Below are 27,802 nucleotides of genomic sequence, written 5' to 3'. Positions count from 1 at the left end.
GCTATGATTCTGTCTTTCTGTTTAAAAACATGCAGTATGCTTGTACTTTTGATGTTAAAAATAAGGAGGAGCCGAACAGCAAAAACTGTAGCAAAGCTTACAGAGATAGTAATTTGTCTTAAAACATGGTTGTTTTAAAAAATAATTTGGAAGGGAATTCTTTGAGTCAATGTGATAATGGTTTTCTAATACTCTGCTTGAGAAGCCTCAGCCTCAGTAAGGGCCTCTGGGCACTCCTGTAACATAAATAATATGAAGTACTTTAATAAGCATAGAGTTGTTAATCCTACACTGTTGAGAGATTGAAATGCCTTAAATATGTATGTCAATTAATTACTTTCACATCCTTTCTGCTTTTATTGCACTAATACTAAGGAGGTAAATGGAGTGTTCTGAAAGTTGTCTCTCCAGATCATAGATGTTCATCTATATTTTCTTGTTGGCATGTGTACTACTATCGTATGGCTCTGGCTTGATGGACAAGAAAAGCATCATTAGAAGCTGTTTTGTATAAATCCCTTGGGCAGGGGTAGTGATTACTTCATAAAGGCAGTCATGTACTTTTATCCTATAATCTTGATAGTCTACTTCAAAGATCAGTGTACTCTTTATGAATTGATTCATCTTCTTACAATAATGTGATATACAGTACTTCCAGTATGTAACTAATAACAACACACTACAATATTTAGAATGAAATTCCAGCATAAACTGCTTGATTTCTATTCCATTTTCAGAAACATGCAAGGAAAAGTAGAATCAAAGATAGATGGTTACTTATGTTTAGTGAGGTGTCTCTGCATTGTGTTTTTAAGATGTTGAACTGCTTCTGTTAAACCAAATGTTCTCTGTCAGGAAATTGAATATTTCATATAAATGTTTGTGATCAGAAACTTGAGCTACAGGGGGAAATTTGGGAGTTTGTTCTGGGTTTATGAGTTTATTCTTATTCTGGGTTTACCTGAAGATCTCTAGAATTATGGTCACTGAACTGAAAGTTCAGTTCTTCATTGTTACAGAAGTTTGTTCACTAGTTTGTTAGAAGTTTATGTTCTGGTTCTGTTAATGTATGGTAGTTACTAACTGGTCATGACATGGCTTTAATGTCAAGGGGACTCCCCCATGCTTAACACTTCAGAGGTATAACCACTCATTGACAGTTTTGGTTAATCTGCTTAGGACTTCATCTCAGCAAAAACTCATCTTCCTGTTGATAAGCCTGCTTGGACAGTTGCATTTCTGAACACCCTGTGTTGTCATCCTTAAAGTTATGGCTTTGCAAAAGCATTTTCACTGCAGCTGAATCTCTGGAAGAAAATGGTGTAGCTGTTCTGCCCTGAAACCAACAAAAAAAAACCTTCTAAGGTTGTTTGAAGGGAAACTTTCCATATGCTGCAGTTAGGAAAGCTTGAGATCTGGGAAGCTACACAAAGGAATTACAAAAATTCCCACTTCCCTCAAATTTTCTCTGTGGAAATGGTAATTGTGAGCAGCAATGTTTGCTTGGTATCCACCATAATTATATAAATCTCTTCTTAGCATTGACCTCAAAGTCCATTCCTTTATTTAGTGTGAGGTGTCCCTGCCCATGGAAGGGGGGTTGGAACTAGATGATTTTAAGGTCCTTTCCAACCCTAACTATTCTATGATTCTATGATTTCTTGACATGCAGTTTCTGTATTTCTTTTTCATCAGAGACCTCTTTTCCAAAACCTTCCTTGTACCTCCACATCTTTGCAAAGGAAATGTCATGAGTGGTATCTAGTACATTAATAGATTATCAAGTCTATGAATTAGTCACTTTTTGATGCTTCGTGAGATGCATAGATTTTCTTTCTGTCTCCCACCCCATAATTCAAGTAATTATGAGGGGAGCAAGCCCACATAGAATTGCGGCTCCTACATAGAGTTCCTGTTAGCAAAAGCACCTCATATGAAAGTAATTTTTTCTCTGTTGGCAGGAATTTGAGCCTGTAAAGGCAAGTGACTTACTACTCCCCCACCAAAAAGATGGGTCATGTTTGTCTGAATCATCTGAACTTATGCAGAAAGTAGCAGAAAGTCACTTTTTAAGGGCCTATCACAAGACTTGTTTTTCTGTGCCTGAATTATCCTGTCTTCATATGCTTGACCATAAAAGGTCCTTGGAGCAGATTAAAATACTTAGACAACTACTTTTCTATTTATTTGACACTAACTCACTTGGCAAAGCTGTTCCTAAGAGTACCATGTTTTAATGGCTGGCTAGGTATTACTATGACCTGGCTGGCCTGAAACTAGAACATTATGTTAAGGTGCATTCAGTCTGAAGCAAAATAGCTCATGTTGCTAGCCTCAGGGATGTTTCCATCACAAACAGCTGAAATGCCACTGTGGGTTGAGTTAAAACTACATAGACAGAGCATTATATCTTGGATGTAGTCTCAGGAAGGGGATTTCTGTTTTGATCACTTCCAAGTTGCAAACCTGTTTTTGCAATAGAAAAGCATGAAGCATTTAAATCAGGGAGTTTGATTCTTCTGAACAGTTTTGAAGTTCACTAATCTCAATTTTACTACCTGGTTTTGTTTGTATACAGCTTTTAAGTTATACCTGGTGAGTCTGTGAAGGTTGCCTGACTTTTTTCTTTCAAACTGAAATAGACTGCAGAGTTCCTCAAATACCTCTCTTTCAAGTCAGTGTTTCATAATATTAATAACATTTCACAATATTCATCATACTTCATAAAATTTACAGTTTTGGTTCTTTGTGCCTTTAGCTATCCATCAAGAAATGAAGTCTGATGGTATCTGTATAGCAAAAAAAATGCTGACTTCATGTGGACTTTATCAGCAAGCACAGTATTAAGAGTAAACCAGCCTTCTCTCAGGGTTCAGGGGCTTGCATTGTGGGAGATACTTCTTCCCTCTCATTTTAATCTACTGAGGACTCTTACGACTTAAGGGACCAGTTTATCAATGAAGTTCGTGTTTAAATGAAGGATATCTTCATCTTCAGCCACACTGGAATTGGATTAAAAATACCCAAAAGAAAAAACTTAACAAGCCACCTCTAGTGCTTGTCTAAAGGTATTTGAATACTTTGCATATGTGGTGCCTCTTGCTTTTAGAATATGGGAACCAACTTTCTTTTGTCAGGATTTATATATCCTACTGTATCTGTGAGCAGAAGAACTGTTCTTCATGGAAGAAAGATTCTTGAAGCAAATAACCCACAAACTGACATATATGCCTTGTAAAATGTGAAGTTCCTTTGATTACAAGGGGTTGACAGGTATAGACAAGTTGGTGAAAGTTACTAGAATATTTCCTTACAGTTTCATGTATTTGACATATAAATATCATTTTACTTGGTAGTGGAACAGCATGTTATCTGAAGGGGAAGTATATAGCAGTCTGGAAAGGTTGTTTTTTCTTTTTTTTGTGCAGAAGTAATATATCACCTTTAAAGAATAAGAATTTCTGAGTTTCAAAAAACATTAGATTTCCAGTACCCAGTTTTTTAGCTTGAGCTAAGCTAGTAAATAGGTTTTCAATATTTGAGATGGGGGGAAAACCAATTATTTTTTAAACAGGAGTAACTGTTGAAAAGCCAGGAAATAAAAGCAGACTTTATATGTTCAAGATGGCAGGCAGGGCCACTTAGTAAGCTTTATCCATACTTGAGCTCTTTATGAACTTCAAGTCTGTCTAGGTTTATACTGAGGAATGATCCTGTAATTTTTTTGTTATCTTCTGCAAATAAGATAACAGCAGGCTTGACTATAGGGGCCAAACTTGGACTTCTAACATCAGTGTTGTGAAACAGCAGCCATTAAGACAGTATCACGTGGTAATATATTAATCAATCACCCATCTGTTAAAGCCAGCTGCCCATGGGCTATTGATGTTCATGTTTTGATTTATGCTGTTATGTGTTTGATTATGGATTCTACTGAATTAGAGACTTAAAGAGAGTAATACATTTATTAAAGTAATAAATTTATTAAAGTAATAAATTAGAGACTGTGTAGGCTGAGATGCAGGAAGCTTACTGAATCACTCCAAAGTTACTGACTTGATATGCTATAGTAGCGTACAACTTTCTTACTGCTTGTAAGACAAAATAAAGTATTAAATAGGTCTAAAATCTGTTGTTCTTGTGTAAGTCCATCTTCCCCTTGCAGAAATAATAAAGAAGTGGAATGTATTTGACTGATGAAGGTACATAGTTAACATGCTTGTAACTTCATGGCAGTTTATCTGTGTAAGTTTATATATAAAGTCTCTGATTTAGAAACCTGTCTCCAGGTTTCTAAATAATTGCTAGTGTTTAAATTCTTTGTTTTGACACAGGTTTAATTCCCAGGTTTGAACTCCTAAGTAACAGGACAACGTGATCAGTTCAGTTTAAACGAGGTATATGAATCAAAAGATTGAAGCTCAGTATTCTGGTGGACAGCCATTGGTTGAAAATGTGCTTTATGAAGTTTTAGCTTCCAGTGGTTTTAAAAGAAATTTGAAATCTGCAATCAATTTGAAAGTGAGAAAATACTGGCCTGGTCCAAGTAGGAACTTGAAATTTCAACTTCTCTGGCACAGAACCATGGTACATTGGGTGGTTAGATGAACATTGTGTAGCTGGACTCTCCAAACAGTAGAAAGGTAACAGGAACTGAATTTATCTGGAAAAAATATCAAGAAATAATGTTGAATTAAGTATATAAGCTGTAAAAGTACAATCACATACAGGGTAATAGTGGGTGGAGTCGAAATAAAACCCCTCTCTTTGAATTTTTTAGCTGTCCAGATGCTTGAATATACTTTGTTCTTCATTCCAGCTCATCTGTTATTCCTTATTAAAACTGACATCACCGCAGCTACCACAACTGTTAAAGAATCGCCATATAAAAATGGCAAAACTTACATATAAACCCAGGAAAACTTAGCACTTGCTACACGTTTTTATGGAAAGAAAACTGCAGGAATCAAACTTTATAGTTTGTTGAAAGATTTTTCCTTTTTCTGTGTAGTACTATACCAGAAGCAATGCCAGTTATGACGCACCGTATGAACCCTTCAGTTATGTACCTGTATATATATAAATTCTTGAGTGTTCTGTAAGAATATTGCTTGATCTGAGAAGTTAAATGCAGAGAATTCTAGAATCTTTCTACTTAAGCATAATTGCATAATTGCATTTTAAAGAGATGCTTTTAGGAAGGAAAGAAACCTGCACATTTTTTTAATCACATTTTTAAATCACTTTTTTTTTAATCCAGTACCATTGGATTATCAAGAGGTGGCAGTACAAAACATTACCCTTTTAAAGGTTTTTATAGTGATAATTTTGATTATTAATATGTGTAGCTTAGCCACAAAATATGAATATGATTGCATTTCTTTTACCTTAGTGGGATTCTGATCCTGCAAAAGACATAGAAGTGCCAAATACTGTGTCCAGCATATACTGTGATTAATGAGCGGGCTTTCTAGCAAGTTAGTTTCAAAAGGTATTTAATTGTATGATATTAAGCATGTGCCCATAATGCCTGTCCTTCTAATTTTATTGCATGTCACTGATTTGCTTTTTCACAAAGCATACTTTTTACAGTCATGGGTTTGTAAGTGTTTCAACTTACTTTAGAATAACACTTAAAATATTCCTACCCTCATGGTTCTAGGGAAAGCCTTAAAGGTGAAAATTCTAACTGCTCAAGAGCTCAAGAGCTCAAGGCAAGTAACTCCCCTTCAAGTATTGTATTTTAAATACTAGCTTTTAAACAAATTGCATGGGTTTCTTTTTCCTGCTAACCTGCTGTTTCTCTCTGCCTGTTCATATTGTGACAGATCTGTAGTGCCTAATACTAGCTTGTATGAAGCCAACAGTTGAGAATAAGCTTTATCTAAAACTTACTAGAGTGTAGATGTTACCAGTGTAGCACCTTGGGTCTATTTATTGTTTGAAGCAGAGATGCTAGGGTCCTCTCCAGCTTACCTGGAGTGAAATGAACTCTAAACACTATCTTGAAGGGGGAGAAGAGAAGGTTTAGATGAAGGATAAATTTTGAGGCCTTGCAGATGCTGTATTCACGATGCTGTAGCTGCTGTGTTGTGTAGCCTTTGGAAGCTGCTCTGTGCTTGTCGGCCAGTGAGGGAGTCTGGCCTTGAAACAGCTTTTAGGCTTATGGCAAAAGAGGCGCAGATGGAGACATACATAGTTGGTGCGGCTGAAGAGGGAGTGAAGCATGGAGACGTTTTAGGTGTCACACTTGGTCTTAATTTTTTTCTTAATGCTGACAGTGGTACTGTCATAAAAGAAATCAGAGAGTAATTTCTCTTGTTTCTTATTACTTGGAGCTTGGACTTAGAGGCTGCACTCTTGTTTGAAGTTACCAGGTTTTATCAGTCCTCGCATTCATTTTCCATTTAGATAATGCCACTAGGTGTCTTAGGTATGGAACTGTGATGATATGAAATGGAATGTGGAAGTTCTGAACTATTCCTTGAATATATTATACTTCAGAGCTCTTTACAACTTTCTGCCTAAAGCAAGATCATGTATTTCTGGAGGCCTGTGTCAGCAATCTGAATACTCTGGTTTTATTCTATTTTGTGAGAAATACTAATTTTGATTTAAATAGGCATTTTTGTATAGCTGGCTACCTTATTTTTTAACAAAACCTTCACTGCTTTTGAAATAGCTTTGATTTTATATTTAAAACAACAAGAAAGTAAGTTGGTTAATCCTTCAGATAAAAATTGATTTCAGATGCAATATGTAGCAAGAGCTGAAATCGTGTGTCTATCTTGCCTGTAGTATGTGTACTCCCTGTCTGAAGGAACCACAAGATGATCAAAGAATCCCAGACTGGTTTGTGTTGGAAGGAACCTTAAAGCTCATCCAGTTCCAACCCCTGCCACGGGCAGGGACACCTTCCACCAGACCAGGTTGCTCCAAGTCCCTGTGTCCAACCTGGCCTTGAGCACTGCCAGGGATGGGGCAGCCACAGCTTCTCTGGGCACCCTGTGCCAGCGCCTCGGCACCCTGACAGGGAAGAGCTTCTGCCTAAGAGCTCATCTCAATCTCGCCTCTGTCAGGTTAAAGCAATTCCCCTTGTCCTGTCCCTACAGGCCCTTGTCCAAAACACCTCTCCAGGTTTCTTGTTGGCCTCTTTAAATATTGCCACTGTTCCGAGTTCTCCCTGGAGCTTTCTCCAGGCTGAGCAAGCCCAGCTCTTTCAGGCTGTCTCTATAGCAGAGGTCTCCAACCATCATGATGTCGTTCATGGATGTCAATGTCTCTGCATGCATTGTTTAAGCTTTAAGGGAATCTTAACAGTTTAACTGTCAAGCTGTCATACTCACCCTGTTTAAACCCCACTGCTTCATTTAATACGATACAGCAACTTTTGGGGCTCGCCTGTGCCTAAGCTGTGCTCCTTGGCTGGCCCTCACCTGCCTTGTTGCTGCCCCGCAGGTGGCAGTAGTGCTCTGGCAGACAAGGCCCCTCACCCAAACTGCTGTAAATAGCGTAAAAATAGTCCTTTCCAACCCAAACCATTCTATGAGTCTATGATTTACTGGTTAATGATATTCAATATCATTACAGATTGTTAAACAGTTGTAACTGAACACTGTATTTGCATTATATGTTTACTTTCCCTCTTCAAAGTGTGCAAAGCATGTTAAATACATAGTATAAATAACCTTAAAAGAATTTTAGTTTCTGAGAGCAAGCAGATTATCTGTTATCATGTGTAATAGCAGAATGATGAAGTCTTACACACAGAAGTATTACTTTTGATGTAAATTTGAATAAAGGATTTTTTTTTGTAATAAGGGAGGGGTTTTCAAAGGAGCCTGAGGGTCTTCCACAGATACCCCAAACCAGTTTAAAACAGGGGCTAGCTGGCACTGAGGTTGTACCAGGTATACTTTAAATATCCAGCTGAAGGTCTGATTTTGGAGTTAGTGTTTAGTAAGAGTAAGATAGGCTTTTGACTTCTACTCCCAGTAGTTGATGTTAGAAAACTCTTACAGTTTATTACTCCTAGTCCAGTTTTCTTTGAGCATCTTGTCAAATAGTTCGCACAGCTAAAATGACACTGAAATGGTAATGAAACTTAGAACAATCTGTTTTTCAAAAGCACTAAACTGAAAAGTACTATTTTCATTATGCTCTTGCATGTAGTTACTTCAGAGGATGATGAAATTGAGAGAGAAGTGTATTCGAAATGCTTGAGTAGAGTTCAGGAATTAGTTTCCTAATTTAGTAGTTTATAAATGATACATTATCTATAAGGCACTGAAAACAACACTGCAGAACATCTTGGTTTCTAAAATGATTGGTATGAGTAATACCAATTAAGACTACTTCTGAAATTGAGGTAGAAATTTTATGTGCCTATTATAAGTATAAATAATTAAAGCTGTAAATTGTGTCAATAACCAGACCTTGTCCTGGGAGTTGTCCAAAGCTTAGCTTGTGTCATTCAAGTAGAACTTAGAATTACAGCTCCAACTTCTATGTCAGTTGAGTGATCAGTTTGGTATTATAGAACTGGAAACATGCAAAGCATTTTAATTTCTTCAAGAATTATATTGTGAGCAATTTGTTTAGTAAGAGAAGATCTACAAAAAGCATATGCTGTTATTATTACCCAGAATCCAATAAAAGATACTTTTTCAAATTATTACCATATGTGTGTAGGAGTTGCTTTGTACTGTAGTTATTTTAGATACCAGAATAATTTGTTTCATACTTTGAGTTCCTCACTGTTAAAGTGTCCCCTTAGATTTCCCATTACTTTGACTATTGTGTGAGATATAGTAAAAAAAAAAAAAAAAAAGTAGTTTACAATAAAAGAAATTTAACAGTAATTGGAATTCCAGATTCTGTGCAAAATGTGCTAAATGAAGTAATGGTATTTGCAGGGATATTGCACGAGTGCAGTAGCTGTGGGGAAACTACTATAAAACTGTTAAATGCTCTCCCCTTCCCCCTACTGTCTTTAAACATGGCTTTATTTTCCTCAAGCTTTTATAACAATCTTGACTGGCTGACAAACATTCCAACAGAGAAATTAATGTATTATAAATCATATAACTGGTTACCCATATTTTTCTTATTGCTTCTATTGATGTGCAAATTCATGGATGGCTTTAACAAGGAAAGATTACTGTAAAAGGCTTTTTTCTATTTGTATATGTTTTGTGTTGCAGTCTTCTTGGGGCCCAGCAGAACAGTAGCTGAAGCAGAGACTTGTGATGCTGCTTTTTTAAACTAATGCTTTTATTTCTGAGCTACTGAAGACTTAAAGGATTTCGTGACGAAGAGGAAAGTTGGTTGAAATGAGTTTGTTTTAAGATGGAGTTTCTGAATGTGTGCTCTGTAATGCTGACACACTCAGAAGAAAAGTGCAATTTATAAAGTAAAATCACTTCCTTGTTTTGAGTTGATTTGATGTGATAGACTGATTACCTGCAGATGACTGCCAACTTAAAGGTACATAGGAAGGACTGCATTTGTAAAACACTGTTGAATATATCATACTTCAGTAGTATATCATCAAAGACTTATTGCGGTGTGTACCTGTATTTCTTCATGCTCTTTTAATTTACAGTCAGATGTCCTCATTGAATCTTTCTTTCGCAGCTTGACAGATTCATAGTCTCAGGAAAGAAATTTTAAGATGGTCCAAAGCCAGTGCTGGAGAACTTTAGAAATTGCCTTGTTTTCAGGTGTCAGTTTTCTTCTGTTGTGGAAGAAGGTCATGGTGCAGTTTCTCTTGTTTTCATTATATGCTGCAACTAAATAGTAAAGGATGGGACAGAGTATTCAGTAACATGGTAACATCTGCTTCAACAATGTCCCTTTTCCAAAGACTTTGCTGTGCTCTTTGCCAGCTTTCTTATAAAAATTAAGTTTTAGATCTAAGAATGAAATTTGAGCTATCTTTGCTTTATATAACAGTTGTATTTGATGCAAAGGCAGCACCTGCTATAAGATATTCTAATTCTGGAGTAAGAGCAAATTATTGGCATGAATATGTCACCTCATGATTACAAAAATAAGCACACGCTTTTACTAAGAGTAAGCATTTTAAAAACTAAAATGAAAGTTAGCTTTCTTCTAACTTTTGCTGGTAACAACTATTCTACTCTACTCTTCAGTTCCTCTTCTGTTTAGGGATTACTTTAAAGCTAAGCAAAATGTTGGCAATACTCGCTGTTGTCTTGTAATTTGTTAAATACTTTCCTAAATCTTGCTTTGCATGGTATGTGGGCAGATACACAAAGTAAGTAAGATTACCATAGGAGTAAGTTCAATGAAATACTGTTCCTTCAGCTATAGTGTAGCTAATAAAGCACCCATTTGTATTGATCCAGAGCAGTGAAAGGGAAATGTTTTGGATCCATGTGGCTTCCTTTCAGAAAGATGCCACGGGGAAGAGCCAGCCAGAGTCCTACTGCTGTCTTCACTGTGAACATGTTCCATCCATTGTGATTTCTTCTAATGCATCCTTTCCCTTCCCTTCACTTACTTGATGTTTCATTTTGCTAATTTATCTTCCTGCATACTGACCTTAGTCTCAGTACTTCAGAAAACTTCAGAAATTGTGAATGAAAAAGGTCACAACTGTACTGTCTACTCGGCTTGTTTGTTCTGATCCTTTCCTTTGCCTGTCTTTGTTATACAGATTCTGAGAAACTTGGGTTATATTTTAGTCATCTGTCTAGCACAGATTGGTTCTTAGGTGTGATCGCAATAAATAGGAGTAATATTAGTAAAAATATCTGAATTGAAGAAAAAGTATTGTTATTTTCTTTTTGTCAAAGAATCTCATTAAAACCAGGAAGTTCTATTATATTTGTAGATGGAACAGTAGAAGCAGCATACATTCAGTGTTACTGCTTCTGTGATTCTTCCCAGTTTCTTAATGAACTTTCTTTGTTTTTCTCATGCAGAGATTTGAAGGGTGTTATAGTCACTCTGAGTGATACTGGGCATCTTCAGTGTTCCTACCTTGGAACTGATCCTTCACTCTTCCAGGCTCCCAGGGTTGAATCCAGGGAACTAAACCAGGAAGAGTTTGATGCTGAAATGAAAGAGCTTCAGAAGATCATCAAGGAGGCCACAAAAACACAAGGTATATTTAACCACCTGACTTTGCTTATTGCACTTTGAGGTGTTTTGTTTCATTTTCATTCCATAACACATTTCTGTAGGAAATGGAATATTTAATAAAGTTTAAGTTTTAATAAAAAAAAATAAAATCCTAGACTGTCAGGCTCTTGGATACAGAGTTTATCCTTTGAGTTTTTATAATCACTGTTGGAACTTTCAAGATACTTATGTCAGGTTGCAGATAGTTGTCACTAGTGCAAGGGTTCAGAGAAGAAAATGACAGTGCGTGTATTACCCAAAGTCAAGAAAACTTGAACGAATTTCACAGTAAGAGTCTGATATACTTAGGCTTCAGTGAGAGTAATAGTATTGCCAAATTCTGTTTTATTACAAATGGCTTTTCAAGTCGTGCAATGAACAAAGGATTATTATTGTTAAAGAAACTTTTCTGTTGTTTTGTCTCAAAAGGAGTTGTTTTAGAAGAACATAGACATCAAAACCCAGATGATGATAAATTCTGGAATTTACATACACTGCTATGTATTGCATTGATTTTGTTCAAGTAAGGGCACATAATTTCTGCAGAGATCCTTCAAAGTTCATATTTTCGTAACTGAGCGTTTAAACACTGTGTCTGACTTGTGCAGGGAATTGGAAGCGTGTAATTTTACAGGAAACTATGGAAAAATCTTAGACAAATAGAACCAACTAAAATCTCTTCCAGATTATAGTTAGTGTGTTCTTAAATTGTATTAAAGATATAGTCATGCCTTTTTGTTTGAAAAAGAGAGTGATAAAGCTCCCTAGAAAATAAGAAATGATTTTTCTGCAGGTGTGAGCTTGATTCTACAACTTAAAGGTTCCTTTTTTGTAACTGCATATAACCTTGTCCATTATTGTGATAGACTAATGTCAGATTTTCAGTTTTACAAATCCAGTAATTGTATTTCAAAGCATATAGATGTGGGTAGATTCCACTGATTTTTACCACGGCTGCTCTTTATGAGTATTTGACATTTTTTTCTGGCTTTCATAACCAAAGGAAAGAAAGCATGATGGAATAATAAATCCACTTGAAGTAAATCAACTTCTGTTTGTTAGTTTTAACATATTGTGTGCAAGATCCAGTGAGAGAGTAAGGAAATATAGAGTTGTCCTTTATAAATTCTTTAATAACTGTCATCGTATGATTGACAAGTTTATTGGGAATATTGTTGGTCTTTTTATAATTCTCTCTTCCTCTTAGTTTTTTTTTTTTCCTTCTTCAATCTTTCTAATCTGATCTAAGGTGTTACAGTGGTGTTTTCAGGTGGGTTTTTATGAATGCTCTTTTTGTTGTGGAGAGATGCTCTAATGACGTGTTTGGCTTTAACTGGATATAAAACTTGTGAGAGCATTTTTACAGCAAAGCCTTTTACTTAAGAATGCCTTTCAGTTTCAGTTGTTTTGGCTTTGGTTCGTTTTAGCTTTTTACTTAGAACTTTAGCTAAGTCTTAAAATAACTGCTAATCATGTCTGGTTGAATACGAAACACTTCTGAACATTGGTCACCATTAAGATACTCCTAAGCATGATCTTTAAAATGAGCCATTGACTTTTTTGTCTTTTGGAATCACGTTTTTGCAGTAAGAGCTGGTGTTGTTTTGAAAATATCTATACTTGTATGGAAATACTTTTTTTCCATTTCATTTTTACTTCCAAACATGGAAACTACTTAGAAGTAAGTCATCATGTCAGAAATAAATAAAAAACCCCAAACTCCAACCCCCCCCAAAACTGACCAGAGTAGTTATTCCCATAAATGCCGTGTATTTCTGTCCACTGCTGACCCTTAAACTGTTGAACTTAAGCTGTTTTATACATGTTGAGGAGTAAGGATTTACATTGTACGCTGAAGTATTTTAAAAACTTAATTAATATACTAACTCTACAAATTAATGTTACTTGTATCAGTTTGGATGCTGATTGAGCTGGGTCAAAACACCTGTTTAACAAAAAGTTGATGCTTACATTGAATCAGCCACATTGGAAAAGACCTTCCTCTCTGAAGAGGAGAGTCTGGAATTCCTCATGCTATTTAAGTGCCTAGCTTTTAATCCTTGTAACTTTTTTTTTTTATATATGTGAATCTGCATAAGGTTTTATATCATGGATATAAATTTGTTCATAGCATTCTTTGCCTTTTATGTTGAGTCCTGGAAATCATCAGGTAATATATTATAACCAAGCCCCATATAATGTTCTGTACATAAAACTTCCATATACCTTCTTACACAGTGGAATTCCTACAACCTATTTTAATTTTGCACTATTAGGCGCAGAATCTTTCTGTGTCTGATGTGTTGATTATCAGATTATACAGATTAAAGTGCTATAAGGTGTGCAGTATGCATTTTGGAGATAGTTGATTGTTAGAGGTGTATTAGTATAAGCATGTGAAGACAGAAGTTTACAAATTCCTTGCAGTCTCTGAAGATCATGGATAGTAGCTGTAAAATCTTGTTACAGATTGCACCTAAATCCTTTTTTTGTAATGAAATCAGAAATCTGGTATGAGATCCAGGTTTTAGCTGTAGGAAGAAATGTCTTTGGTCTAAATCATATGCGTTGTTACACTTTTTCTTTACGCTCATAGGTGTATTGACATAAATATGAAACTTGATGCTGTTCTTTTTAGAAATGTAGCTGTGTGTTTGTTAAAGGAGAGCTGATTTGCTTTTTCCTTTCTTTCAGATATTTTGCCCAAATCTGAAAAAAGCAGAGATGTAGTTGTCACAGCAGAAGTTTCACGCAGTTTGGATATGGAATCTGTATGTACCTGTAGAAAAAGGAAATTACTTTGAAAACATGGGTTTCACACATGATTAGATCGTGGTTGATCATGGATCGTGATTATTATGTATTTATGTTTGTGGGACTGAGCTTCTGCATAACCCTCAGTTTCCATCAGTCAAAGTGCACTTTTATTAATAATTTTAACTAGAATTATTAAAATTATTTAGTATCTTCTGTATCTTTAGATTCCTGGCTAAACAAATGTAAGTGAACAAGAACTTGGGTTCTCAAGGAACTTTGTAGTGGTGAGAATTTGTAATGGTGAGTAGTTAGTAATATGAGGGGAAACAGTAGAGGTGTGGATCATCCTGTGGGTCTTTTAAAGATAGAATACATAAACCACTCAAAGATGCATTATAAGAAATAATCTTTCTCTGGTCAAGGCATCATTCAGTGTTCTCTGTTATTCTAACCTAATTAGCTTATTCATCTTGTAAATGTACATAATTTATAAAAATTCAAATTAAGATTTAGGAGAGCTTATATTCTTTCTTGAAACTTTTTACCTTAACATTTCAGAACATACTTATTGCACTAGAACATCTGTAATAAGTAGTTTATGGCCACTGATTTCTGCAAAACTGATTTTCAGGGCTACTTACTGTTTAAAACTATACAAGAAGCTGCTTTTTAATACATTCATATATATATATCTGATATATTTATTTAAACTCTGTTATTACTACTGCCACCTCTACTGCTACTTGATAAGGGGACCTCTTTATAGTATGTGCTAGTGTCCTAGCAGTTCTGTATAGAAGAAAGGACAATGACATGGTCTTGGCTAGCTTCAATGATCTTCTCACAACACTTAGAACTGTTAGGTCCACAGGATGTTCTAATGCTGCTGTGCTCATTTGCTCATCTTTCCAGATGTTTCATGTATAAGTAACTCAATATAACAGTTAAGCCGCAGCCTTTATTTCCCAAGGTTGTCCATATATTTTAGTTACCTGTGTGGTAGCTTTTTTCTGTGTGTTCCTTCAGTAGCCATTTAGAAAGGGAAAATCTAATAAGATACTTCATGGGGAAGGATCAATACAGCAAATGTGGGAACAATTTTAGGGCTTCTGCTGTCATCTTGGAAACTAGTCTTGTAGATGTTACTTCTCCACTTGTGGAAAGATTGAAATTGCACTATATGCATGAGTAGCAAGATGCCTACTATGATTTTCTTCTGAAGCTAAAAATGTATTTCTGATTATAAGATAATCTGTGATGATTTTATACCACATACTCTGGTGCATATGTAATATATTGGCAGACCGGAAGTCGCCTTTCCCTTCTGAATAACAGAAGGTATTTCCAGAATTTAAATAAATACGCAGTGGAAAGTAGTGTGCCAAACAAAACGTTTTCAGATATTCATATATACATCAGAGTGTATTAGCTCCTTATATACATAACATTCATGACCTTCTGCTATCCTTTTTGCAGGCAATTTCAGACAGAGGCTTTACATTTTCAGAAGGAACTAGGAAGTGTATTTTGTGTATTTTAAGCTGTCATAGGAATGATAAGTCCTTTACTGTTAATTCCCTGTTTACCAAGTTGATGGTAGGGAGGTAATATTGCATTCATTGTGTTCGCTCATTCATGTGTAATATTGAATTTACTCTGTTTTCATCTTTTTCTTCACAGCAGGCCATTGACAGTGAGGTAAAAGCAGAGGCAGTGCCATCAGTCACAGTGAAGGTACTGTGCCTAACTCAAACAGTAGCATTCACATAGTGGTGACAAATTTTAGCAAACCTGTCACTGTATTTCACTTAGATCATGAGAATGAGTAAAATCTGAAATGCAGAATATACTTAATTTCTTTTCTGCATAGTATGGCAAGGTGTCATTCCAGTAAGCCTTCTGTTGAAGTCAGGAAGTGGTTGGAGATTTATTTTTGATAAGCTTATCAAGAAGCAGACACAAAGGCATTATTGGGATGGAATGAAGTTCTTTGTGGTTATAATTTTTCCACCACTTTTCAAAAGCAATAAATAATTTTTCCAACACTTCTTAAAGGCAGTAAGTATTTGCTTAATCTCAGTGTGAAGGTTATCTTTTTAGACATCAATAAAATTAGACTTACTTTTTTAAAAAGCCTTTCATAGCTTTTGCTAGTGAAAAAGAAAAATGCTAGGAAAATCTAATTTGAAAATTGAAATCACTGCAGTCCTCTTGTTAGAGTTGCTGCCTGTAACTGGTACTAAAAAAGGGTGACGGTGTGTGTGCCTGTGTGTTCATGTGTGCAGGTGTATTTTCTCCTCAGTATGGTCTAAAAAAGGATCATGATTTTTATTTCTGTGTTTGAGAGGATCTTCTAGGAATATCAGTTGAGCCTTATTTTTGAGAACCTTTCAAGTTCTCCCTCTGTCTTGAGTAACAATTTCGGAGGGTAACTGGACTATTTGTTGAACTAGCCTGCCTTAGACTAGTGTGGTTTAGTCGTACTTGTTCTAACACCTTTCTCTGCCATCATAAATGCTAAAATGATACAGGATAATCTGAAGGCCTGTTGCAGCCCAAATGCATTTTTAAACCAAAATAAATGTTGATGTTGATCCTTCCTAACACTTGAGTGATTTTATAGCTAATAATGTTTTCTTAAACTTAACCTGGCTGCAGAGAACTCCTGGTTAGACCAGCGGTACAAAACAGATGATAATAGCAGATAGGGTCTGTGTACATGCAGATCACATTCAAATCTCAATTACAGTTATACTTTTTTTAGATCTGAGTTAAGAACGTTCTTTTGGTATCTGTATCTGTTGGTTTTGCAAAGAAGTAACTGCCCTCAGTAGAAGCACTCTGAGCCACTCCAGGTTTATGGTTAGGTCAGCTCTCATAATATAGAGTTGTAGTTGTGCTGGGTATCCTGTATATAGAATACGCGAATTTGTTTGCAGTAGAACATCAAATAGAACTTGACTTCAAAATTATTCAGGAAATTGTGTATTTCTCTTTGCACTTAAAGGAAAGAATTTCTTTGGTTAGCTTTGTTTTTATTCTTTTTGGTCTTTTTTACTGTAGTCACCTAAAAGAGGCAACATGTTATTTTTATTTACATTAGAACAAATGCACATGGCACTTTTAAAATCTTAACATTTTAATAAACACTTTTGCATTGGTTTGTCTTGGGTTAGCATTACAAGGAACATGAGAAATCCCCTCAGGTTTTTGTATTCTTTGAAGTTATTGTGTAGCATTGTTGGCTGTAAGAAAGAAGGAATTGTAAAAGGAAAATATTGGTCTTGAAATTTGAAGTTAACATTGTTGCTGAATTGCTCTTTGCAGGGTTTTCATACTTTTTTGCTGGTTATGGTTGTTTTCTGTTATACAGAGATGAAATTGATGCTTCCTTTAAATACTTCTGTATGTCTTTTGATTTAGATAACGATACAGAGTAGAGTGACTGCGAAAAGACCAAACCTGGAAGTGTGTGTACAAGCTCCATTAGCAGTGACCTGTGAGCAGTTCGTCTTTGATGATTTAGGTAAATTATTCTAGGATCATTACAGCTATTGCATCATATTACATTGTCTGATGATGTTTGAAAGGTATAGTCCAGCCTCCATCGCCAGTGTATTGTTGCAGATATGTGGCAGTTAAAGCAATTACAAATTTGCCTTGCCTGCACTCAGCAGCTTCTAGGTACTGCTTGGTGGAGAAGACAAAGTTGAAAGGAATGCAGTTGCTTCCTTGACTGTGGTATGATGCATGGCAGGTAAGGAGAGGTAGGGTGGCAGCTTCATGATGGAGGAAAAAATACATAAAAATCCATGGTACTTTTGCTGGGGCATTTTGTTTTGCTGGCAATTCTCTATGTAGAAATGGCCCTGTTGAGCTGAAAGCAGGGCAGAAAGCTTGTTTACTTGAGGACAGTCTAGCATATGCTTCCAATTTAGCATCAACTGTTCGGTGATTTCTAGTCTTTTCCCAGCTCTGTTGATACGGCTGCAGGTGGGATTGCCTTGTTGGCTAAGTGGAGCTGAAGACCTGAGAAGTATGTCCTGCTACCCTACCTCAGTTGGGACAGCAGACCATTCCTGCTCTGAAATGTGCAGTCATGGTCTCTCTTGAAACAGGGCTTTACTGACTGCTGCTCATCTGAAAGGACAGTTATTATGTTTTCTCAACATGTGACAGGGGCAAAGGGCTGATGGCTTTGTATACTATTAAAACCACAATATAAAACTGCATTTGTTTTGATATGCTCTGTGTTCAGGGTATTGAATTGTTTTATTGGTTATGCTTCAGGATAGTTATATGTTGGAGAGACTAGTTTGCCTTTTACAAATTACAGATTTTAAAAAACCCAAAACATGCCCAATGTTTTGATAAAGGTGAACTGATGGAAACAATTGACGTAATTTAGTAGAATATTTCCCAAAGTGCTAGAAAATACATTGCTTTTGTTTGGATCCTCCTATTACTTGATATAATTTTGTATTGTTTTTAGAACCAGATTCATCTGAAACTGTGGTTGTGTCTGTCTTTTTGAAGAGGAATTTTTCTCCATCAGAACTTGAAGGAAATTGTGTGCTTTCATACAGTACACCAACAGGTAAGCCACTGGAGGTTTCAATTTGATTTGCCTTTTTTGAGGTCTTTATTTTTACATATTTCTCATAAATGTTCTTTTGAAATATATTGAAGGCAGTTGTAATTAAAGAAGTAATGTGTATCAGAGTCAGAGTCAATTTTGGCTAATATTTTATGTAGCATCCTTTAGTTATGTAGTTGTTCTTACAGATATAAAATCATATGCTTTTATGGCTTGGGAAGCAGCTCTACAAGTTTTTCCAGCCTGTCCTACCAGTTTGCTCCTGTTCTGCTCTTTAAGGGACCAACTCTTGGAGTGAGGAGTTAATTACATTTTTATGACTCCTCATGTTTATGGGCTGCCAACAAATGTGACAGTAACTGCCTCCCCAAACACAAGATTTGAATAAGCATTGGGGGTGATTATGCCTCCCTTCCCTTCTGAATAGTTGAACATACTCATTCTAAACAAATAAACTAAGTAGTTCTGATTTACAGTGCTGTAATGACCCTAGTGATAGCACATGTAAATTTACCCTGCTGTCTATAACTGAAGACCGATTAGCTTGGTTTTCTGCATGCAGCCTTCTCAATGTGTCAGCCTACTGAGAAACAGTATTTAGGCAAAACTTCTTTAAGTTAAATGCTGCATACATCAGTTTAAGCTGCCTGTTCGTCACATCTTGCTGCTTAGCTTTGCTCCTGCACCTCCCCCTCGTGCTCACACAATCAACAGTTAGTTCTCAGCCAGATTTGCTGATTTGGTTCACTCTGCAGAGCCAGGGAGCTGCGCCAGCACAAAAGGAAGGGTGACATGAAGTAGACTGGCAGCAAAGAAATGCATGTGGAGTTAGGGCTTCTGTGAAGGGTGATGGTCTTGAGTACCTTATCCCACATTGATGCTTTTATTTAAGCATTTACTTCACTTCTCACTGAAACACTGTGTTTATGATGATAGTCTAGGCTGTGTGATGACTGACAAAACTGAAACTCATGTTTTTAAAGAACTTGCAGATGGGTGCAGAGGGTGGGAGGGAAAGGATGCTTCTCCCTTATTCTGAAAAGCCTGGGCAAACAGCTTGTACAACTTCAGTACCTCTGTATTGTCACTCCGACTGCTTATTCCTTGTGAGGGAGATGTTGTACCTTCACATGTGTCCAACTTAGTAATGTGGCTTTAGACAGGTTTGGTGCTACAACTGTATAGGTAGCATACTTTTGAGTTTCTTGGATTGTCTGGCTTTGAAGTCTTGCTTTTTGCTTTGCTGGTCTGGGTTCTGTGATTTTGCTTTGCATAACCAGAGTATCAAACTTAAAGGGTATTTCTCACAAGCAAATGAATGTGTTATTTCTTTCAGGTGATACTAGTTAAACTTAGACTTATATTTTAGATAGTAGGTTGGATTTTGCAAGCCTTTTGGTTAAGGAAGTAAAGAAATCCTGTATCTTAAGTACGTTTTATTAAATGTGTAAATATAAAAATTGATATGCAATTAAAAAGTCTCCAGAATACATGAAATCTAACAGAATTAGGGATCTGTAGAAGAGATCTTAAAAGCTTCCCTTGAATGGTAGAATTTGTAAGACTTCTAAATAAAGGAGCATGACTAAAATATTGCTAAATTTTTTTATAACAATTTAAATTATTAAGATGGGATAATTCTGTTCAATTGCATGCTATTGCTATTGTTACATGTGCAAAGCAATCAAATCCCTCAATATAGTATCTTAGGAAAAATGGAGTGCCTTTGTGACTTAATTTTGTCTTAATAGAGACAATTCTTCCTCTTTTGTTTTTAAGTTATCCATATTTGTGGCAAAATCGGTCTTCAGTGTATCTATGTGGGATTCATACAGCTGAAGATTAATGAGTTAGTTGGATGGGATTGCACTATTGATGAGTGTGGTCTCATGTCTGCTTTTTGGCTAGGATTATGTCTTTATGTATTGTTTACTTAAATGTGTCTTAAGTTCTTGAAAAACTGTTACTATGCTTGCTGTTTTCCTTATTTGAGTAGCATCTTACATATTTTTTCTGATCTTCTCTTTTGTCCCGTTGCTGGTTATACCGTAGAGCTCTTTCCTGAAGGTGAGTGAATGGAGAAAATGCAAAGTTTGAATGGTTTCATGAGTGACAGCATATGCTGGGTAAAGCAGATTTGGAAGGGAGCTGTTATTTTGCCTATTATTTCTGTAAGTTCTCATTATCGTTGGTTTGATGCTATGAAGGTGTGAATATTTGAGAGAATTAAAAGTAAAGGAGGATTAGACATAAGCAATGGAGAAAATAGAGTAGTGAAGATACTTCTTGAAGTATAATGCATTTCCTCATATATAACATAAGACTTTTGCATAGTATTAAGTGCTGTGTGTGTTGAGATTGGAAACAGAGAAAACGCAATTGTATGTTCTTGCTTTACTGTATTTTGAGCTAATTTTTTCTAGTTTCAGCAAGAACTTAAGCAGGTAAACTGTAGCTTTATTTGTGCAACTGAAATGGCTATTAAGGATTTGTAGCTAATGTTACACTGTTTGGCCTGAATAGCTCTGAGAATGGTGTCGCTTAACATCTTTTCATTCCAAATCCTGTTGGAAACATGTTATTCAAGGCTAAAAGGCTGCTTTCTAACCAAGAATACCAGCAATACAAAACTTAGCTGTGGTTGTGATAGATAGGATATTGACAAAAGGTACAATTAAAAGACGAAAGGACTAAAGCTTATGAATTGGTAGACTAGAAGGACAGAAGGGTAGTTAGCAATGTAGTTGTGTACATGTGTTGAAAAGATACGGCCTTGTAGGAGTTACTTCACTAACTTGGGCTTTTGCGAGCTTACTAAGTGGAAAATTAGGTAACTGTGTTACTGGCACCCTTTTCTGGTTTCTGGATGTTTCAGGTGACTTTGAGGTGCTGTGCGAGAAATAGATACTTCAACCATCTCCATAAAATACCACTCTTGGCAAGAGTAGCTATCACTTTGTGGGAAGATTTCTGCTATATAAAGTAACTTTAAAAGTTAGTAAAAAATAGAGTAAATATATAAATAAACTGTCTTAAAATAGATTTATATCTTTTGAAAGGGTAACTTCTAAAAAAAGAAGATTTGGATTTTGTTTTAAGAACTTTCTGCTCAAGATAAACACCTGATGCTGAAGAGAATGTTGTGGAGCTTAGTAAACTTAGTAGAATCATCTGGGACCTTTATTTGGGTTACTCTGAGGTGTACTGGACTAGGTAAATGTAGGGTCATCAATATCAGGAAAAGCATAAATTTTCTGAATATTTAACATCCTAAATTAGAGATCTCAGTTTTAATGTTTTTTATCATGTACTTCAGTGTTATGTTTCAAATATAAATAAGAAGAATGCATGAGTAATTTGTAAGTGAATTGTAACTCTAGTGCATGGAACTTTTATTGCTTTTATCAGGTAAGTGCATAGTATGCCTTTAAATCGTAGCAATTTATGAGGTAATGTTACAAAATATCTGTTGTACTTCAGATTTGAAGTTAATCTGATTATTTCCACATTCTTTCTTTCTTTATTACAGTGCTAAAATTATGTATCATGCAATGTATCACAACTCCAGATGGAGTGGGATGTATTGCTAGACATAATGCCAAAGGATTGAGAAAATTCTGGCTCCCACACTTGGCTACTGCTTTGTGTTTCTTTACTATCATTAAAAATGCTAAAATACTCTGAAAACCTTTCCCAGCAAGAGTTTTTCACTGTAATGATAAATTTTATTGGTGCTTTTTGATTTGGTTTTCTTATATGTGGTTGTTTTGGACTCATCAACTAGAAGTCTCTCCAGTCCCTTCTGAAGCCAGATACTATTTGATTTAGTTTTGATTTGACCTTTGTCTGAAATACTGAAACACTGATTCTGGTGAGGCAGACTGAGAGCAGACTATCTAGGAAAAGGTGGTTTGAAACAAGAAGAAAACATCTTTTTGGCTAGTTTTGTCACTGTTTTTTTTCCTGTTGATAAATCTCCATGTCTAAGTTCAGTAGTAAGATGTTTGTGTTATGTTGTCATCAAGAAAAGATTGTGATTTTTCCCTTCAGATGATGAAGATGAGTGAATCATTCTGAAGGGTCATGGGATTATCATCAAGTATTTTTTCAGGATTTTGCCTTGGAACCCAGGGATATTCGAGGATCTGTCTTAAGCTTTCTGCTTGTTTCACACTGATTTTACTTCCTATAAACTGATGCAGAATACTTGGAGGCATTATCAGCCAGCCAAAAGAGCTACTGAACCAGCAACCTAAAGGGATGAATCTGAGTGTTGTTACAGAATTTGTCCCCTGAGATAAGTCTTAGAAAGAATTTTTCATTGCAAGGGCTATGTGAAGCAGCAAACAAAATTGTGAGCAAAAAAGGTTGCTTAGATGACTGCTAAATGGTTGAACTCTATTTTTACATTAACCTGCTAGGCTGACAGGACTGATAACTTATGTAGCTATTTAGTTTCATGACTTTTCTGCTTCTATATAATCTATGATAGTAACTTACTTTATTCTCTCTAAAAATGTACTATGTTAAATTCTGCTGAGATAAGCATTGGGTTCATGTTTGTCTTTTGTGGGTTATTTGGGAGAAAATGAGAGAATGATGAGAGACTGAGATGAGATAGTTAATACTGATCTCAATATGACAGGTATTTCTGCTGATAGCGATGTCTGTACCTGAACAAAACAAGGTTTCCCTGTTAGCTCCTTCATCAAAAAATCCTCAAAAGCCCCATAATCTGGTTGTAAGAACTCCATATTTCTTAGCAAGTAGCACTTCTGTCTTTCACTTCTACCTTTCACATATCACAGACATCCTCTTTTCTCTTGCACCATTCTGATATAATTGCAAATTATATTAGATCCTGAGCATCAAAGGCAATAGCCTCTTTGTTGTACAGTTCTGTTTCACTATGATGGAGTAAGCTGAAAACCAGAATTTAATATACCTTTGGGTATCAATGTCTGAGATACATTTTTGCTAAGTCACAAACCTCTGACAGATGCTGTGAAGGTAGCATAGATTTATTTAAGGGTGTGAAAGAGAGTAACTTTGTTCTTAAAAAGGATCTAGTTTGTGATACTCCTGGTGAAAACATAAATGCTTCAGTTTTCTGTTCGAAGTATCAGGAGTAACCACACAGCTGTGGTCTATGTTAAAGTAGAATTGTTTGTCTAGAGCATTAAAATGTTGATCTTCATTGCATTTTAATTGGTATAAATACAGGTATACAGTGTATTTAACTAATAACTCTTGCTTTCCCATTTAGTTGAAAGTGTTCACTTGAAAATGTGATTAGAAGTATTCAAATTTATGTGTATTTTTAAGTGGAAAATAGAACAAAATTTGAGATTTTTTGCATAGCTTTTGTTTTAATGTATCCCTTAATCATGTTAAATATATCTTGTTATACCTCTCCGAGGGTAGAAGTATGAAGTGTCTTGTATTCAGAATATGGATATGGAAGATGAATCTGTTCTTTCATTTTAGGAATACTGAAAGCTGCGCAGTGTAACTTCAGTCTGCCTTTACGATTAATTTGCTTTCCAGCTCAACCATCAAAAGCAGCAAACCACAAGATAACTATTGATACCAATAAACCTCCCATCAGTTTTCTCACCATTTTTCCAGGTAGGTTTTAAATTATGTCTGTAATAGAAAATGTGTTGGGACCTCCAACAGGAATTGTTCATCTGTGCAAAGTATTGAGGTAATTAACAAATTAATGTTAGAATGTTGAAACACTGTATTTTGGAAGAAATACTGGAGTGGGGTTCTTGATACAGCTGTCTGGAGCTGATTTTATTTTAGTAATAGCTTTCTTGGACCAGAAAGATAAAGTGTACTTAGTGATATCTTCTAATGCACAAACCTGAGCTACTTTTTCTACTTAGGAGAGTATTAAAATAGTATGAAGGAGTAATTAGGTGCCATTTAGGACTGGAAAAGAATAAAATTAAGTACTATAAAGTGTAATGTTATGAAAACAATTTCTGCTGTAATTATGAGCTCATAATTTAGAAGAGATAGAGGAGGTGGAAGTTACCACAGAAATACTCTTGCAGTATAATCTGGTACAATCATAAGCAAGCAAATAAGAGCGGAGGATGCATTAGACATAATGTTTCCATGCAGGAAACTATCATATTACTATGCATTGGCACACTGAGTGCTGGTTGCTGGTACTAAATAAAAATTAATATAAACTCAGATGTGTAACAAAAAAAAGCCATGCATTATCTAGGGATTTGAGAAGAAATAAGAAAAGTGACTCATTTAGCTTAATAAAACACAGGCAAAAAAAGTGAATACAGTTGACTTCAGTAAATATTTTGTGTCTGTATCATGCATCTAGATGATCATATTATCACCAGAAGAAATGAATAAACAGGGCTTTTGTGGTTTAAGCCCAGCTGGTAACTCAGCACCACACAGCTGTTTGCTCACCCCCTCATCTGGGTGGGATGGGGAGGAGAATGAAAAGAATGTAAACCCCAGTGGTTGAGATAAGAACAGTCCAATAACTAAAGTTGAATATAAAACTATTACTACTAATAATAAGGGAAAAAACAAGGGGAAAGAATCTAAAACTAAAAGAGGCAAGGGAAAAAGAAGAATAAACCCAAGTGATGCACAATACAATTGCTCAACACCTGCTGACCGGTACCCAGCCTGACCATATCAAGGTTAAGCGCTAATTAGCAACAACTAGATCATCGGTGTGTTATCAGCATAGTTCTCAGACTAAAGCCAAAACACAGCACTGCACCAGCTACTAGGGAAGAGAAAAATAACTGCTACAGCTGAAACTGGGACAAGGGCTTATAAAGAGATTTTGAATAAGTTAAGTCTGGCAGTGATTAAGTTTCTGAACTTCAGAGGACTAAGGTTCTGGAACAGTTTGCTGAGAGCTGTACGGGCCAACAACTTTAATATGGTATTTTTAAGGTGGAGCTGCATCTCTTTTTGAAGTACATTTGTCTGAGAGCAGGGGATTAGGCATGGTAGGGTTTTTTGGTAACCTGTTTTTCCTCACTTTGAGAGTAAATAATACCTTTTTTTTTTTTTTTCTTCCCCCAAGTGTGTGCTATGGAACACTTAATTGAAACAGAGAAACCTTTTTTTTCAAAGGTCTACATTTTTGGGTTTTAATCGTAGGCTTCCATTATGGCCAAGCAATAATGCTTTCAAAATATAGTACTGTATTCTATTTTTAACCTAGGGATGCGCTGTTGAAAATACAGCAGAAAGCATAGGCCTAATGTGCTTGAAAAGAAGGTATTAAAATCTTCTGATTTCTGTTTATTCCATTTTCAGTTAATTAAGGGGAGGGGGGGAGAGAACCCAACAAAACCATACCAATGTGATTCGTGAAGGAACTTCAGATTCTTGGTGTGTACAATAAAAGTTGTATCTCCTCTGCTCCCTGTTTGCCTTGTTTTTAGGGGAAAGTTGGGAGGAGAGGTGGTATGGAGTAGTTTTTAAAGTATAGTACCCTTAAGTGGACCCTTTTAGCCTGGTATGATTCACTGGAATAAAAAGAAAGGTGGGCATGTATGGACTTTGCAGAGTAGGTGGTTTGAGCAAGGTAGATATTTGTTGTGCTCTGTACTGAAAGCTGGAAACATTTTCATGGAAAGTTTCTGCAGAATTTTTGCATAAATTGTAGGTGACAAATGTACGGATGTTGTACACATCTGACAAAAGGTGACAGTCTTTGAGCTGTACACTAATCACAAGTCTTCACAAATCTACCTCTTGTTTCCAGGCTGGGGAAGAAATAGCAGTGTGTGGCTCAGCTTCCATATGTGAATGAAGGGAGGGTATACCAAAACACCGCTGCTCTTCTTTACTTCTGAGCCCTAAGAAGGGGATCAGTCTCATATTGCCTTTCCTAAATTGCTTGTGCAAAGGCTGATGTGGTCCTGGCTGTGGCTTGAGGTTTGTTGGATCCCAGCATCGGATTATAGAAAACTCTATTCAACTTTCTCTTTCAGACTTCGTTGATCCATCTGAGGATGACCAGGCAAATGTTCTGGGATTTCAGTTTTTAAGTGGTTCAAAAGCCACTCTTCTTGCTTCAAAAACATCACGTAAGTGCTATAAGAATTTGTGCTGAAGGAAGCCTGATTATTAATTAATGTATGTATAAAATGAGGATGTGAATCATACAAAGCAGGGTAATAACTGTGTGAGAATTAACACAGGACTTTCAAAGTGTTAGCTGACTAATTCTCATTCCCTCTTTGGTATCCAATGACGTTACTAGGAAAGGCACAAAATTTTACAACAAACAAAAAAATCCTACTCAAGATATAGTACACTACAGTGCCAATCCCCTGAAGAAGCTGAATTCTCATCAAGTTTTTAGTAAGGTTTTTATTCATGAGTTAATACTGTCATTGTAATAATGAAAAACCCCTCTTTTCCTCAAAGGTATTTCAACATCTGTGTTTGGGAGTAGGCATCTACTGGGATTTCTAAAAGGGATTAAAAAGCAGGTTTCTAACTCTCCCCTGGCGTTCAGAAATCCTTTACTTTAATTAGACGTCAGACCCTGCTTACTTGCTTTTCTGCCTCTAAGTAAATGCCTGTCTCTAGATGCTTGTATATCTTTGTAAGCATAGGATTATGGATTCTATATCCTTCCTATTGTGTTGACAGAATGTATGAAGATGCATGCAGATATGGTGTTACCTGGTCTAGCATCTCTTGTATAGGGCTGTTCGTGAATTAAATGGTCATGTTACAACCACTTTGAATTTGTGCTATTTAAAAAAGTTTGATTCTCTTCATTTTGGAGAGTTACGGTCTTGCCTTGTACAACTACTCAACTCGCTAAACTTTTTCTTGGCATATGCATCGGAACCAAATCACTTCAATTGTGTTTAGCGTTTTCCATGCCAGCAGAGCACAAGGTCTTCATTTAATACAGAAGACTAACAAATTGAAAAGCTGTAATACCTCTTGTGTGCGGCAGGGAGTTCAAATGGAACAGTGTGTGAATGCTTAATGAAAACTGTTTTGAGGGAGAAAGCAGAATCTAGTTTGTTGTTGTAAAATTCTTTTGATGCAAAAATAATCTGCCTCTTGGTTTTCAAAAATTGGTATTCATGATGGGTTATGCAGACATTGGTGGCATCAGCTGTGAGCTCCAGGATAATATTTAATACCTTTTCTAATGTAATCAAATGTGGGAAAACCAGAAACCATTTGGAGAGTAACTGTCATGGTACCAAGAATCACTTTACATTTCTGAAGTTCGAATCCATTTGCACTGGTTTGTGTATGCATTACTTGCAT

At 36.0% G+C, this 27,802-nt stretch overlaps 1 protein-coding gene across 3 annotated transcripts in view; it reads left to right on the top strand.

Annotated features, from left to right (window-relative positions):
- BBS9 (Bardet-Biedl syndrome 9) overlaps window positions 1–27,802 on the top strand; it is a 266,566-nt gene that overhangs the window by 37,041 nt on the left and 201,723 nt on the right. For all 3 annotated transcript variants that reach the window (XM_065665815.1, XM_065665814.1, XM_065665816.1), the window contains exons 11-18: window positions 10,950–11,131; window positions 13,843–13,919; window positions 15,586–15,639; window positions 17,329–17,431; window positions 18,398–18,502; window positions 20,555–20,569; window positions 23,990–24,130; window positions 26,497–26,592. In XM_065665815.1, the coding sequence (XP_065521887.1) occupies window positions 10,950–11,131; window positions 13,843–13,919; window positions 15,586–15,639; window positions 17,329–17,431; window positions 18,398–18,502; window positions 20,555–20,569; window positions 23,990–24,130; window positions 26,497–26,592 (773 nt within the window). The remainder of the gene's footprint in view (window positions 1–10,949; window positions 11,132–13,842; window positions 13,920–15,585; window positions 15,640–17,328; window positions 17,432–18,397; window positions 18,503–20,554; window positions 20,570–23,989; window positions 24,131–26,496; window positions 26,593–27,802) is intronic.

Source organism: Lathamus discolor, chromosome 2, assembly GCF_037157495.1.
Source record: "Lathamus discolor isolate bLatDis1 chromosome 2, bLatDis1.hap1, whole genome shotgun sequence".
In the NCBI taxonomy this organism is placed as follows: Eukaryota; Metazoa; Chordata; class Aves; order Psittaciformes; family Psittacidae; genus Lathamus; species Lathamus discolor.
The sequence above is the reverse complement of the archived record's forward strand: the minus strand, read 5'-3'. Positions and strand labels throughout refer to the sequence as shown.